At 36.8% G+C, this 17,326-nt stretch overlaps 1 protein-coding gene across 1 annotated transcript in view; it reads left to right on the plus strand.

Annotated features, from left to right (window-relative positions):
• Positions 1 to 11,164, plus strand: part of arfrp1 (ADP-ribosylation factor related protein 1) — a 16,851-nt gene extending 5,687 nt beyond the window's left edge. Inside the window, exons 2-7 of the mRNA XM_056460660.1 lie at positions 1,373 to 1,460; positions 1,542 to 1,624; positions 4,011 to 4,092; positions 5,409 to 5,479; positions 5,889 to 5,989; positions 10,007 to 11,164. Of these exons, the coding sequence (XP_056316635.1) occupies positions 1,373 to 1,460; positions 1,542 to 1,624; positions 4,011 to 4,092; positions 5,409 to 5,479; positions 5,889 to 5,989; positions 10,007 to 10,094 (513 nt within the window). The 3' untranslated portion in view covers positions 10,095 to 11,164. The remainder of the gene's footprint in view (positions 1 to 1,372; positions 1,461 to 1,541; positions 1,625 to 4,010; positions 4,093 to 5,408; positions 5,480 to 5,888; positions 5,990 to 10,006) is intronic.
• The last annotated feature ends 6,162 nt before the right edge of the window (positions 11,165 to 17,326 follow it).

A 17,326-nucleotide genomic window follows, 5' to 3' on the forward strand; every position in this document is an offset into this window, starting at 1 on the left:
TTGGTTGCCTCTCTGACCAGTTTTCTCCTGGCTCTTTCATCCAGTTTGGAGCGACGTCCTGATCCAGGAAGGGTCTGTGTTGTACCAAATACCAGCCACTTTTTAATAATGGACTTCACTGTGCTTCTAGGCATTGATAAAGCATTTGAAATTTTTTTGTATCCATCCCCTGCCTTGTGCCTGGCCACAACTTTATCCCTGAGATCTTTTGACAATGCCTTGCCACCCATAGTTGATGGTTTGCTTCAGTTGCTCTACCTAGGGTTGAAATCCTACAATAAAGCTATATTCATGCTGAGCTAATCAAATTGACCACCAATGAAAGTGAAATGGCATTGTGTGTCATTAAGAAGATGATTAGCTACACCTGATTGAGTTTACCAGTAATTTTTAGGAGGGGGTGATCCTTTTCACAACTGAGTGATTCTGTTTTTTATGCTTGTTAATTGTTTTCTGACATGTTGGTGTTATAGTTTTGACAGATGTTATACGTTGTACTGAATAATTACACCTAGATAAACCAAAACTGTGTCTGTCTTCATTTCAGACTACAATGCAACAAAATGTAATTATTTTGAAGGGGGATGATTCTTTTCTATACCCACTGTATATGTGTATATATATATGTATATATATGTGTATATATATGTGTATATATATGTGTATATATATGTGTATATATATATGTATATATATATATATATATATATATATATATATATATATATATATATATATATATATATATATATGTATATATATATATATATATATATATATATATATTTATATATACATGTATATATATACATGTGTATATATATATATATATATACATATATATATACATGTGTGTATACATGTGTGTGTGTATATATATATATGTATATATATATATATATATATATATATATTATATATATATATATATATATATATATATATATATATATATATATATATATATATTTATACATATACATGTGTGTGTGTATATATATATATATATATAGAGAGAGAGAGAGAGAGAGAGAGAGAGATAGATAGATAGATAGATAGATAGATATACATATATATAGATATACATATTCATATATAGAGATAAAACTATGTGTAAAGCGCTTTGAGTGCCCAGAAAAGCGCTGTATTAATGTAAGGTATTATTATTATCTGACTTATATTTTGACATTTATTTTTTATATTGTATTGCACTAATTTATTTATTATTGTTATTTAATTGTATATTTCCATATGTATAAAATCCTGTTTGTAAACTGAATTAGATGCAGATTAATTATAATGTTAAGAAATGCAATACAATTTGCCTTCAGTTGTTTGTTTTATCTGACGTCCTCATTTCTTATTTTTGCAGACCTTTCTGGAACAAACAAAAACAAGGTTCAGCAAGAACTACAAGGGCATGAACCTGTCCAAGATCACCACCACAGTGGGCCTCAACAGTGAGTGAAGCTGCAGCACATCTGGAGAAGCTTTTATTGGTGGAAAGCTGTGGTTTGACTGGTTTCTGCTGTGTGTTTCAGTCGGCACCATTGATGTGGGAAAAGCTCGTCTGATGTTCTGGGATCTCGGAGGACAAGAGGAGCTCCAGTCTCTGTGGGATAAGGTAAAATACATTCACTGACATCTAAATGAGTGCTGGTTATGGGTATCATTAAGGTTTTAACGGTATTACTACTTTTATACATTTATTATTTAACCCCTTATTGGTTCGGTACTTTAATAGTATTCTGATCAGTCATTTTTGTAGTGTTTTTTTTTATGAAAAAAAATGTAACAAATAAAAACACTTAATTATTATTTTTAATGTCAAATATCATGAAACCGATAATTGTAAAACAAATAACTAAAACGTTTCCTTTAAAAGAATGTACAGTGTTTTGAAGGAGCACATTTGAAGCATGCAGGTAGGCTGTAAATGAGTCTGTTTTTAACCCTTCTTCTGGAGAATATTCAACATGTTTGCCTTTTTCTGCAGAAGTCGGGACCTTATTGGAGCTTATTGTGCTCCCTGCAGATGAAAAGACCCTCTTTGATGTGCAAAATGCAGTTAAACAGCTGTGGCTAATGCTTATTATTTATCATTAACATGTTCACGTAAATGAGTTAACTGTGTTTGGGATTTAAAGTTATTCAGTTTAGGAGCCTCTTGCCATGTAAAATAAGCAGTTTTTTTAATATAATTTCTTAATAAGCATAGTTTATTATTATTCATCTATTTGTAAATACAGTGATGTAAAATATTGATTAGGATTTATTTAGGCTACTGCAGAAAAAATACTATTTTCAATGTAACCAAAGCACTTTTTGCAATGGGCAATGTCGGTGTCCACTTGTGTGTAATGCCATCCACCATCGTCACTTCATTAAATTTAAGCTTGTGTGTGCTAGAAAAGGATGGTCAGTTAAATTACGCTACTATAGGTAACATTTATTTAGCAATAATTCTCCAGTACCGATAGCAACACCGTTGGAGTTTATTAATACTTTGATCTTTTATAATTTAGCATCGATAGCGATAAAGTACAGAGTTTTGGTACCCATCCTAGTTCTGATATTCAAAAGCTATGTTTCCATCCAAAGATGCATATAAAATCTTTTAGCAATATCAGAATGTCGCATAAAACATTCACTTCCTGGTTAACTTGCCCAAATCTGAGTCAGAGAAGTGTAGTTTGATGCACTGTTGGGATTTGCTACTGTGCTGTTTGTTCTTCTCTAATAAATGAGTTGCGCCTCAGAAGACCAAGATGAAATGCAATGAATGCGGTGGCATTTGGAGGCGTGAGATGCATTTTGGGAGCGCACACAGATGTTCAAGAAGTTGATGGAGGGAATAATAATAGAAGAATAATAATACTGAAGCACTGTGATGACGGACTGGTGGCTGCGGCCTTTTACAATCAGCAGAACAACATTTCAGATCTTTTACAATGTAAAGCTGGAAATGGAAAGCTGCAAAGTCCCTAAAACACACATTTATATGTGAGCAGCATCTGTCAGAAACTACATCACTGCACGCAGGCTGATGAAGCACATGCTGAAGCTTATACACTAAATGTGTTTCCATCGTGGTTTATGCACTGTTATGATCTAGGCATGGGCCTGTATAAGATTCTGACGGTATGATAACCTTGGATATAATTATCAAAGTTTCACGGTATTGTGCTCGCTGCACTAAAATATATTCTTTTTAATGTCTGGGTAAAAAAACTACTTTTTTTCCCCCTTTGAAAACAATATATTAAATTTTTTAATAGATTTATGATATTTTGGAGCACTAAACATATCAGGCTAAATAACTCAAATGAATCACTGACTTCTGCTTTCTTCATTTGTTTCAAAAACACAGATTTCTTTACGATTTAAAGCTGCATCTTTGGATATTTTTTCTGCTGGAGATAGTGTTGTCCTAAAAAACAAAAAAAATGTCAATATAAAATCTTACACATACCTTAGGAACGGTATTACAGAAAATGTTGGCGGTTTTAAAACCTTGACTTTTTTCCAAACCGCGGTATACCTTAAACCAGGGATGGGCAAACTCGATCCTGGAGGGCCGGTGTCCCTGCATAGTTTTGCTTCAACCCTAATCAAAAACACCTGCTTGTAGCTTTCTAGTGATCTTGAAGACACTAATTAGGGTGTTCAGGTGTGTCTGATTAGTGTTGGAGCAAAACTCTGCAGGGACACCGGCCCTCGAGGACCAAGTTTGCCCATGCCTGCCTTAAACGGTTATCATCCCATGCCTATTATGATCTACTCCTTTTCTAAGGGTTTTGAGAGAATGTAATAAAAATAACTAATAGAGTAATAATCACAGTAACGTTTGAAAATGCAGCCAAATGCACAAATATTTCAGATTATTTTCAGCTGTTGATTATTGCAGAGTGTGATTCCATGATCTAGCTATTAAATGAATGCTCGCTGCGTGATACAGGAACACGCTGATCTGTTTATAATGTGGTGTTTGTTGTGTTTCTCTTTTCTAGTATTACGCAGAATCTCATGGTGTGATTTACGTCATCGACTCCACGGATGAGGAGCGGCTGGGCGAGTCCAAAAACGCCTTTGGTGAGTTTTGCTGCAACATGAACATAACCTGAAAGTCACTGTGATTATTGTTATATCAGCTGATCTCATGCAGAACCTGTTAAACTCCATTAGATGAGACGATCTGATCGTTTCATTGGTTGCTAAACGGCATGTTAACGTCAAACATCTGATCATGTAGGTGTGATTACTTGATCAATAGTTTGATTGTGGTTGTTGAATCTAATCGCAGCTATGCTAGATAATCGAAGCTGTTTAGCTGTGGAATTTTCTATCACATTTTGATGGAAATTTAAGCTGTTTATTTTTAGGTTAGAAACAAAAGAAAATATTTAGTTTTATGTAACTTTAATTGTAAAAAAAAAAAGAGTAAAAGTCCTTTCTAAATGCATTCTTATATTTGATAAATAATCTCCACTGCACTAAAGGAAATCAGATGAGCCATTTTAAGTATAATTTGTATTATTTATATAATTTCAAGCTGGAAATTTTCTCTCACTTACATTAATATTAACAATAGTAATTTATTGCATTATTTGTAAGACAACAAATAAGTATAGATGGTGTTTTCTTTATAAATGTCTCTGCTGCTTTGTACCAGTTGGTAAAGTCCCATAAAAATGCCACAAAAGCCAAACGCTGACGTGTTTGTGATCACTGCACCATCCAGAGGCACACAAAACTGTGAATTTCAATGTCTCCTTCAGGAACTGAGTCTGGATGACAGCCCCTACTTGAGTTTGTTGGGTGCCCAGTTTAATGATCTGCTGACATTGCCATCTGCTGGTCAGATCAGAAACTTTTCAATTCAATTCAAGTTTATTTTCCACGCTTTTCACAATTATGATTGTTGTTTCAAAGCAGCTTTACAAAAGGTGCACATTATTGTATCACAATCAAATTCTGAAAAGTTAAGGTTATTAGTTACCATAACCTTATTTCCAGAACCTTTCTCTTCTCCCAACCCCATCCACATCACATCCAGAGGCCTCTATTGTCAGCACCTTGGTCCACTGTGTTGTTTTAAAGTGCTTTTTAAATACAATTGAATTGAATTGAATTGAATTGAAAGAGGACCAAACAGCACTACATGTTCAGCTCCTCTAATTTTTAGCTTAAGTTGAATTTTTTTTTTACTTGCACAAAAGACGTGATCAAGGCATATGGTGGCGAATGCATTGTGCATTCTGCATCATTCGCATCCGTCGGCAGAAACTCGCCTCTATTTGTGCATTTGCATTGACTTTGTATGCAACTTACTCATGCAAATACTTAATTCCACACTTGATGTGAACCTGACATAATGTGATCTGACCTGATGTTTTATCCTGATTCAGAGAAGATGATCAGCAGTGAAGCTCTGGAAGGAGTTCCTCTTCTGGTGCTCGCCAACAAACAAGACGTGGAGGTAAGAGTTCCAGACCATCTGATAGAAATGAGTGAGAATGAAGATTAAATGGATGGTTCATCCCAAAATTAATATTTACCCACTCTCATGTGGTTATTTTAAATAGATTTTATTAAGATATTTTAAATAATGTTAGTAACCTGTAACTATTGACGTCCATGGTAGAAAACAAATACTATGGAAGTCTATGGTTACAGGTTTCCAACATATTTCTAAATAACTTCTATTGTGTTCAGCAGAAACTTAAACAAGTATGTGATAAGAGAAAGCTGAATAAATTATAGAATTTGGGTGTTTGGGTGATCTGTCCCTTAAAAAACTGAAAAATGCATTAATCTGCATGCGCCTCCAGGTGGCGCTGTGACTCTATTTGTGATCTAGACTGTATTGCTTGTGTTTTGTCCTGCAGAACTGTCTGTCTGTACCTGACATAAAGACGGCATTCAGCGACTGTGCTCCAAAAATCGGCAAAAGAGACTGTCTGGTGCAGCCCTGCGCCGCTTTATCAGGGTACGTCATCTGTTCTTCAGAGAGAAACCATTTATGAAGGATACACTGAAAACAACTAAGAGGACATTCACTAGAGATGGCTGATATGGGCTTAGAAATATATGCAGGCTACCTACTATTAGCCAAATATCAAATTCAGGGACTTTCACTGACTAAAAAGCTGAATTTTCATGACCTACTGTATAATGAACAGAAAGAAAGTCTGCTGTAGTTCTTTGCATAATGCAAAAATAGTTTGAGCTTGGATCTAATTTTCAGGATTTTAATAGCCACTTTGAGAACAACAGTAATTTACCTCAAGTTTTGGAAAACATCTGAGGTACTTACTGTTTCATATTGCTCCTTAAATGCATATTATCCTGGCATGTTAGCCTTTTAGGAGACCTATTATGCAAAAATAACTGGGTTTAAACCCAGCTGGGTGTCAGCAGTGTGCAAATATCTCCAGCCTCTAATGGTAAACATGAATTAATTGTATATTTCTAATCAGACTTGATGAATAAAACCCTATAAACACATTCTCCCTTTGTACATGTCATCAGAGGGAGAAAGCCCCATCCACAAGTGACTATAGCCCCTTTCACACATACAGACCTTTCCAGAAAATTGCCGGCAATCATGTGTGAACAGGCCCTTTTTGAAAATACCTGTAAATTTGTTCTGGCAATATTCCAGAAAGAGAGGTTGTAGCATCACCTGTGCTTCGCTGTGTGAACGCATAAGGAAAATTGCACGTTTACGATTGGATCAAGCTGACGTGAGTCGTCTACTCCAGCCAATCAGAACATTCAGACGCATTCACATCCGCGCTGTTTCTGAAAATAAAAGCCTTTGAATATTTTTCCAGACACATTTATCTGCTAGATGTTAGTCAGATAACATTTCTAAGTTCCTTCTTAATGCCAACTGTGTAAAGAAATATGGATAAAATGCTTATGATAAACCTCTGTTAGTTAACCTTCAAGCTCTGCTTCAGTTGCTTGACGCGTGTGCACGTGAAGAAGTGCTCCGGTGAGCGCCACATATGTTATGTACATCTCGACATGCGAAAGTGTTCCTCCATATGTTTTTAACGAAGTTGTTCACAATACTTATCCATCCACATAATTTGTAATGTCCTCAAGTGTGTGAACATTTAGCTGCAGTTCGTGCTTCAGCCTTTGGATGTCTCTGGGACAAAGCAGCTGCATAAATGCTAAAGCTTTAAATAAAAGTGAAACCATCAGCAAAAGCACGACCTCTTCTATATGTACCAATATAAGCACAGCAGCCATTTAGAGCTCATTTCTGGTTAATGATCTCAGAATTTACCAGTATTTTGGATTAGATGTGTGAACGGTCTTTTCTGGAAAAATTACAGAACGTTCTTGCCTGTGTGAACAGCGCTGTATTGAACTTACCAGTAAAGTCGTTCTGGTAATTTCCCAGATATTTACCGGTATGACTAGCCCCTTTCACACAGTGATACCGGTAAATATCCGGATAGTTACCAGAACAACTTTACTGGTAAATAAAAATTTAAAAAAGCGCTGTTCACACAGGCACGGACGCTCTGGAATTTTTCCGGCAAAGAGCATTCACACATCCATTCCAAAATACCGGTAAATTCTGACATCATTAACCAGAAATGAGCTCTAAACGGCAGCGCTTGTATTTGTAAGAGTAATGGGGATCCGGCTTGATTGTTTCACTTTTACTTAGCATTCAAGCAGCTTATCCCAGAGACATCCAAAGACAGATGTGCTAACTAAATGTTCACACACTTGACTACATTACAAATTCTGTGGAAGAATTGTGAACAAGTTCGATGAAAACGTATGGAGGAACACTTTCGCATGTCAAGATGTACACAATATGTGTGTGTGTGCTGGTGCTCACCGGAGCACTCCTGCACTTCACGTGCACACACGTCAAGCAGAGCTTGAAGGTTAACAAAAAGCGGTTTATTATATGCATTTGATCAATAATTTTTTACTCAGTTGGCATTAAGAAGCAACATAGAAATGTGATCTGACTAACATCTAGGAATCTCAGGAACTAACATCTCAGGAAAAAATCTCTAAAGGCTTTTATTTTCATAAACCGCACGTATATGAATGCATCTGAATGTTCTGATTGGCTGGAGTAGACGACTCACGTGAACGTGCTCTTACCGGCAAGCTTCCTTCTTCATTCACACTAGAGATGCGTGGATCAGCTAAAATGACACCTGAATCCGCAGCTTTATACTAATCATCCACCTGCCACCCGCCCGCACATTTTTTTTTTATCTGATATATGTATCCGCAACCGATCGTCACTTTAATAATTTAATTCTTTGTTATAGGCATGATAGATCACCGTCAGGGCTGGAGCAAACTGAACTGAACTGGAGCTCTAGGCAAAAGGTGATCATGCGGCCCTCATACCGAAAGCGAAAACGAGAGACGGGGGTGTGATTGTGCGTACGACAGCACGGACCGGGGCGCTGGGGGGATTGTCACAGATGAAAGAGAGAACGTAGGGGGGATGGTTTGGGTGTGGTCGCGGGCGCCGCCCTCTCTATTCTGCCGCCCTAGGCAGCCGCCTGGGTCGCCTCTATGGACGTGCCAGCTCTGGTCACTGTGGATATTACCAGCAGATTCAGTGAGCTTTAATCTGCACATAGTAAAATAATACGTTAATCGTAAACGTTTTAATTTAAATAAGACATTTTAGCTTTTACAGATACAGGAACAAAATAACTAAAAGCATGCCACTTCAGCCTAAACTGCAGCTATGTTGTGTTTACTTGGCCTTTTTCTTCGCACTGTGCAAAAACAGAACAGCATCTACTGTGCCAGGATTCGGCCGATTCCGCCTCGCCTCCAAAACGCAGCCAGCTGCACTGAATGAGCGTTCGCTTGCACCGCGTGTTGTAGGAATGAACGAGATTGTCTTCGCAAGGCTCTGCAGTTGTGGAAATAAGTGATCTTGTTTCTCCCAGAACGATAGCAGATTTTCCTCTGATGACTCCTCTAACTAACGGAAGCTTGGAACAGTAGGCTACTCTTGCACTTCATCCATTATTTTGGGCGTCTCATATCTTCCCATTCTGCAAAGCCCACTCTCTGCTTTTTCGCTGGTCCACTGCCATGTCCTGCTACATCCACCTGCAGTTAATCATAATGTATTTTCTTTATTACCCGACACACGGATTATCCGCAGCGCCCGTGGATATAACCGCCATCCGCGCATCGCTAGTTCCCACAGAGCAGATTACCGCTAATGTTACAACTTTTATTTCCGGAAAAGTGCAGGAATTAATTTACTGGTATTTTCAGAAAGGGCCTGTTCACACATGATCCCATACTGAAAAATTGCCAGTAACCTTCCAGAAAGGTCTGTATGTGTGAAAGGGGCCCATCTCTCCCTCATCAGCATAAAGAGCAGCCCTGAGTGAGAAGCAGCCGTCTGTCCATTAGCCATTAGAGTGTTTGAGCTGCTGAAGATAACGTCAGCATAGACTAAAAGGATTATAGATGTGGAGTTTTAGATGAACAGCAACAGCAGCGACACAGACTGACAGAAGCATGAAGCACACACTCACACTGAAGCACACATGCACACCTGAAGAGTACACTAGTCCGGTTTTTGAATCTGTCACTATGCTGACACATAGACACCCGTAGCTCCGCCCTCTTCTGAAAAAAAGCACAATCTCATTTGCATTTAAAGCGACAGTCACCAAAACTCCACAATTAGAATCAAAGTCTATGAGGGTCAGTTTCAGAGAGGTAGAAAACATCATCTGTGTGCTAATCTCAGCTCAAACTGAAACACACACACACTCTGGAGACATCAGAGACACATTTTACAGCATGTCAAAAGGAGCAGAATAGATCTCCTTTAACCGGTACAGTAAATTTGTGAAGACATTTGTTGAATTTACATGTTTTATGTGATGTATACTCTGTGATTTGTTTGATGTTGCGCTTATATGATTTGTAATGCATGTTGTGTGTGTGTGTGTGTGTGTGTGTGTGTTGTGTTTTTCAGGCAGGGCGTGAATGACGGCATTGAATGGATGGTCAAGTGTGTAATCCGGAACATTCACCGTCCACCCAGACAAAAAGACATCACATAAAACAACATCTAGTGTGTGTGTGTGTGTGTGTGTGTGTGTGTTGGTTACTGTGTATGTTTGTGTGGGAGTATTTTGTATGTGCACGCTTGTCTGTATGTGTGTGTGTGTGCATGAGTGTTAGTGTATGGGTGTGTGTACGTTAATGTGTGTGTATATACTTGTGTTTGTTCATGAGTGTGTGTGCGTGAGTGTTAGTGTATGGGTGTGTGTACGTTAATGTGTGTGTATATACTTGTGTTTGTTCATGAGTGTGTGTGCGTGAGTGTTAGTGTTAGTGTATGGGTGTGTGTTAGTATGTATGTGTCTGTGTATACGTGTGTTAATATGCGTGTGTGCCTGTCTGTGTGCATAAGTGTGAGTGTAGTGTGTGTGTGAATATGTTAATGTGTGTGTGAACAAGTGTTAGTGTATAGGTGTGTGTTAGTATGCGTGTTTACATGTGTTTGTGCATGTTAAGGTGTGTATGTGCATGCATGAGTATTTGTGTATGGGTGTGTGTTAATATGTGTGTGTGTCTTTTGATGTGTATGTGCATGTCTGTGTGCATTAGTGCGTGCATTTGTTATTGTGTGTGTGTGTGCGTGTGTGTGTGCGTAAGAATGTTAGAGTATGGGTGTGTATTAATATGTGTGTGTCTGTGTGTATACCTATGTTAGTGTGTGTGCATGCATGGGCATGTGTCTGTTTGTGTGTATCTACCTGTACCTGTGCAGAAGTGGAAGTGTAGTGTGTGTGTGTGTGTGTGTGTTCTCTTACTACAGTAATTCTGAACACACGTAAGTTATGACATTATTTTTGAGTGATACTCTTGCAGACCTCCAAAGTTTGATATCAATGCTGTGACGCAGACACTAAACTGCTGTGTGTGTGTGTGTGTGTGTGTGTGTGTGTGTGTGTGTGTGTGTGTGTTTAGATTATCTCTGCTAAAATCTCAGTTTTTCTTTAATCTGACTGAACCTGATAGATTAAATCAACACACATAGACATTCCTCCTGTATAATTAGTTTGTACGATCAAAATAATCGAGGTTTGTAATCCCTCATCAGTTGTGTAATAAAGCGCAGAGAGGACGGAGGCGTTTCTGTGTGTTTAATTAGCGTGACAGATGTTTGTGCAGGAAAAGCCTGGCTCTCTCAGCTCTCGTCTATTGATCTGCTGTCGTCTAATAAGCTGAATGCATTTTGCATGAAGGCAGCAGTGAATCAATAAACACTCCTGATGTGGTGTGTGTTATTACATGCATCTGCGACCTGATAATGAAGCTGTGTGTCCATCCACTTATGTGCATTTTGGATATGCACACAAAAAAAAAGGCTAGCGCAGTGGGTAGCGCTGTCGCCTCACAGCAAGAAGGTCGCTGGTTCGAGCCGCGGCTGGGTCAGTTGGCATTTCTGTGTGGTGTTTGCATGTTCTCATGTTGGTGTGGGTTTCCTCCGGGTGCTCCGGTTTTATGGAGTTAGTTTAGTATCTAAAGTATTTCACGCAAAAGACCAGATGTACACATGCGTAGCCAAATTTACGTGCACAAAACCAAATTCACGTGCGTAAAATATTTATACATATTTGCAAAAACAATACACAAAAACAATTCGACTCCCCCTGGTTACGCGTGTGTGTATTTTTGAGACTGTCCTGGCAGAAGCAGGCAAGCTCGTACCTTTCAGCCAATCAGATGAGAGCTATATTCGATGTCACCCTCTCTGCGCTCCATCTGTGCACACTGTTCCTCGACAGCATGGCGAACGGAGAAAGAGATGCGCAGGCTTCAAGATAGAACTTAAATTCCCTGACTTTCACTGACTAAAAACTTAATCTACATTAAGTCTAATGAGCGTAATGGTTTTGTGCACGTAAATTAGGCTACGCATGTGTACATCAAGTCTTTTGTGTGAAATACTTTAGATACTAAACTAACTCCATACGGTTTCCCCCACAGTCCAAACACATGCGCTGTTGGGGAATTGGGTACGCTTAATTGGCTGTAGTGAATGAGTGTATGGGTGTTTCCCAGTGATGGGTTGCAGCTGGAATGTCATCCGCCATCCATAAAACATATGCTGGATAAGTTGGCGGTTCATTCTGCTGTGGTGACCCCAGATTAATAAAGGGACTAAGCTTAAAAGAAAATGAGTGAACATAAAAAATGATTGATGGAAACGCCAAGATGCTCATACATGTTGAAAATGCTCTTAAAAAACGTGTGCGCGTAATAACTGAGGAGGATAAACTTTTTACTCGATAAGAAACTCGCTAAAACACATGCGCTATAGGGGAATTGAATACACTAAATTCAATTTATGAGTGTGTGTGAATGTGAGAGTGTATGGGTGTTTTCCAATACCGGATTGCAGCTGGAAGGGCATTCACTGTGTAAAACAGTGGTGCTCAACCCTGTTTCTGGAGATCGACCTTCCTGCAAAGTTCAGCTCCAACCCTGATCAAACACACCTGAACCAGTTAATTAGGACCAGAACAGCACTTGATAATTACAGGCAGGTGTGTTTGATGTGGGTTGCAGCTGAAATCTGCAGGAAGGTCGATCTCCAGGAATAGGGTTGTGCTGTTGCGACCTCTGATAAATAAAGCATACCTGCCTACACTCCCGTTTTTCCCAGGAATCTCCTGTATTTCAGACCCATCTCCTGTTTTGTCATTTCTCTCGGAAAAATCCTGGAATTTCACCCGCTTCCCCTGGTCCTACACTGAAAAAAGTGTTGCATGCAAAACTGTTGCAAACAATTTATTTGTGTTGAATTTAAACAAACAAATTAAATGTAATAATGTTCAACTTAATTTGTTTGTTTAAATTCAGCCCAAATAAATTGTTTACAACCACTTAACGTAAAAAAATTGAGTAAATCCAAGGAATCATCCTTGAATAATTTTTTTCAGTGTAGGTGTTGGGTGCAGTAACACCCCCGGATCGCTGACTATTCTGATGGCAGCTAGTGCCCGAGGCATAGGACAGACCAGGCACACCTTAAGGTCGTTCTGGTCTGCTCCCTCAAACACCCCCCCCAGGTTTACCAGTCTCTGTAAAGTCTGTGAATGGTACTGGACATACCAAACACCATTTTAAGGTCAATATTATTAACCCCTTTAACCAAATTTTCGTTATACAATAACTCGCCTAGTTAACCTAGTTAAGCCTTTAAATGTCACTTTAAGCTGTATAGAAGTGTCTTGAATAATATCTAGTCTAATATTATTTACTGTCATCATGACAAAGAGAAAATCAGTTATTAGAGATGAGTTATTAAAACTATTATGATTAGAAATGTGTTGGAGAAATCTGCTCTCTGTTAAACAGAAATTGGGGGAAAAATAAACAGGGGGGCTAATAATTCTGATCGCAACTGTATGTATATAAATATAAGTCCTAATCTTTGTTTTGTTATTATTTTTTGTAAACTAATGTTTAAAGCAGGGGTGGGTAAACTCGGTTCTGGAGGGCCGGTGTCTTGCAGAGTTTAGCTCCAACTCTAATCAAAAACACCTGAACAGTCGGCGCCAATAGCCTAGTGGTCAGTGCGTCGACATATAGCACCCAGGTGTCCGCGGCGACCCGAGTTCGATTCCCGGCTCGAGGTCATTTGCCGATCCTTCCCCTGTCTCTGCTCCCCATACTTTCCTGTCTGTTAATCTCCACTGTCCTGTCAATAAAGGTGAAAACCCCTAAAAAATATTTATAAAAAATAAAATAAAAACACCTGAACATGCTAATCAGTGTCTTCAGTATCACTAGAAATGTATAAGCAGGTGTGTTTGATTAGAGTTGGAGCTAAACTGTGCAGTACACCGGCCCTCCAGGACCGAGTTTGCCCACCCCTGGTCTAGAGCTTTTTTGCATGTTGTCATGTATTGTTCACTGTTTCAAGTTAAGCCCCTTTTATTAAGTCTGTCTTCCATGTAATAAGTATGAATAAAAAAGCAAGACAAAACAAAAAAACAATCAAAATGTAAAAAATAAAATTCAAAAAAAATGTACATCAAATTTTGAACAAATAAAAACAAAACAGAAGCGTAAATCTTTTATGTTTACAATAAAAACAACACAGAAAATGAATGTAAATAAAGAACACAAAATTTATGTTGAATTAACTTAATATCTGGGATGCCTTCTGCCAAAAAATGTTAATAATTTAACACTGATTTCAGAATAAAATATCTAGTCTTATAAATCTGCATTACTACACTCATCTAGCTTTTTTGGAAAGTTTTTATATAATAGTACTAAAAAAGACAAGTCCTGTAGAACAGTTTTTTGCTGCGTAACCCAAAAGTGCCACTGCAGATCTGCTGTTACGCAACTCTTCATACACAATTCATGGCTGAAGCCTCTGCTGAAGGCTTGCGTGCGAAGAACAGCTCCACTTATTTATCCCGCTGTCCTAAAACCACCACACAGGGGAAAGCCTGAGTTCAGATGCTCTTTTCAAACATCACTTCAGCATATCTACGAGTCGCTGGTTTTTAGAAACGCTGGTCATTTTTACCTGCATCTTTTAGCCATTTAAAACATCTAAATGCAGTGAATGATGGTATTTTAATAGGCTATTCTTAGATATGATGCTCTTGCTGCTATTGGATGTGGTTTGGTTTCTTTGTATTTGGTCGTTTTGTTTTTTTTAATTCAGCCTTGAGTCCACATCCAGCCAGGTTTATTAAATCTGTTGTATGAAGGTTTTTATTCTGCGTAAACAACCAGATGGATGTACATTATCATGATTATTAATTGTATTACTTTATATTACATTGCATTACCGTATTACTGTACATGGCTGTTTGCATATCTAGTATCATGATGAGCTAGTGATATTAATTTTACTGGTTGTTATCAGAGATTAACATACCTTGGAATGTTGTAAATTGGTCTGATTGATCAATCAGAATCAAGCATTCATCTCTAACATGGTTAAAAAATAAGGGTATTTTTAAGTATTTAATGAATGAATAGTTTAAGGAATAAATACATGAATTAATAAATAAAATATTATATACGTTGAAATAACAGAACTTGGCAGATTTGAAACAATTAGTGTTGAATATATACAGTTGAAGTCAGAATTATTAGCCCCCCTGTTAATTTTTCCCCCAAATTCTGTTTAACAGAGAGCAGATTTCTTCAACACATTTCTAATCATAATAGTTTTAATAACTCATCTCTAATAACTGATTTATTTTCTCTTTGTCATGATGACAGTAAATAATATTAGACTAGATATTCTTCAAGACACTTCTATACAGCTTAAAGTGACATTTAAAGGCTTAACTAGGTTAATTAGGGTAAGGTTAGGGTAATTAGACAAGTTATTGTATAATGAAAATTTGCTTAAAAGAGTTAATATTATTGACCTTAAAATGGTGTTTAAAAAATTAAAAACTGCTTTTATTCTAGCTGAAATAAATCAAATAAGACTTTCTTCAGAAGAAAAAATATTAGAGGAAATACTGTGAAAATTTCCTTGCTCTGTTAAACATCATTTGGGAAATATTAAAAAAAGAAAATAATTAATTCTGACTTCAACTGTATATACAATTAACCTTTTTCAAATATGATAATAATGAATATCATGATCATTACTACAACTGTACACTAATATTATTACTGTCATTACCAGTACATTTTCTACCCTTTCTCTTTTTTTACTTTCTAAATAATGTAGGCTGTGTGTAAAGTTTGCAACCCGTTTATTCATATATCCATCTTGCTTCTTATCAATGCTTTCTGTTGTTTTTAAAATAATTAATTAATTATCATTTATCATTTATCATTGTCATTTATCGTTCATTTTCCTTCAGCTTAGCCCCTTTATTTTATACCTGCCAACATTTGTTTCTGAAAATTCGGGAAACCGGGGGGGTCGAGGAGGAGGATGTGTCTGTGTCCAGTACTTTACAGAGGCTGGATAAAACTAAAAGTGAGGAGGGGAGGATGAATCTATCAGACATACTGTGAAAATGTCCTTGCTCTCTTAAACATCATTTGGGAAATATTTAAAAAAAGAAAAACAATTCAAATAATTGGCGAATAATTCTGACTTCAACTGTACATTTATATATATATTTATATATAATTTTTTTTTAATTAATTAATAATTTTTTTAAATTCCAGATTAATGGACATGCATTCTCAATTTACAACACAACGTATTTGTATTTATTTATTTATTTATTTATTTATTTATTTATGTTAAATAGAAGATATCCCATAATTAATTTTATAAAAAAAAAAACATCTTGCCAAATAAAAACTTTCAGACTTAAAAAAATGCTTAATTTTTAACTAGATAACAATATGCAAAAACTCTGAACACATTAATCTAAAAAAAGAAGATTTGACTTTATTTGATGTAACATGAAAAATAATCAAACATAAAGATGAAGTCAGAATTATTAGCCCCCCTTTGAATTTATTTTATTCTTTATAAAATTTTTACCAAATGGTGTTTAACAGAGCAAGGAAATGTTCACAGTATGTCTGATAATATTTTTTCTTCTGGAGAAAGTCTTATTTGTTTTATTTCGGCTAGAATAAAAGCAGTTTTAAATTTTTATGAACCATTTTAAGGTCAATATTATTAGCCCCTTTAAGCTAGATTTTTTTTGATAGTCTACAGAACAAACCATCATTATACAATATCTTGCCTAATTACATAACCTGCCTAGTTAACCTATTTAATCTAGTGAAGCCTTTAAATGTCACTTTAAGCTGTATAGAAGTGTCTTGAAGAATATCTAGTCTAATATTATTTACTGTCATCATGACAAAGAGAAAATAAATCAGTTATTAGAGATGAGTTATTAAAACTATTATGATTACAAATGTGTTGGAGAAATCTGCTCTCTGTTAAACAGAAATGGGGAAAAAAATAATTCAGGGGGGCAAATAATTCTGACTTTAACTGTAAATAAAGATACAAAAACCTTTTTCATACTTTTATTTCCATCTTTACTAGCTTGCTCGATCGCATTAATTCCAGCAGATGGATGTGCGTGTGTGTCTGTCTCAGATCAATAGCGTTTCAGAAGCACAAATGTTGTCTGAGTGCAGGTCGAGCTGCTGAACCCAATACATCTCGTCAATCAAGTATTGATTCCATTGTCAATACTTGCTCTAAAGAACCAAAGACCTTCAGTATTCCTTTTAAACAGACAACAAATATATATTCACTAGAATATTCAGCAGCCCTAAATAAAAGTGGACGTTATATAAGGAAATATCAAAACAG

This window comes from Danio aesculapii, chromosome 6, assembly GCF_903798145.1.
Source record: "Danio aesculapii chromosome 6, fDanAes4.1, whole genome shotgun sequence".
NCBI lineage: Eukaryota > Metazoa > Chordata > Actinopteri > Cypriniformes > Danionidae > Danio > Danio aesculapii.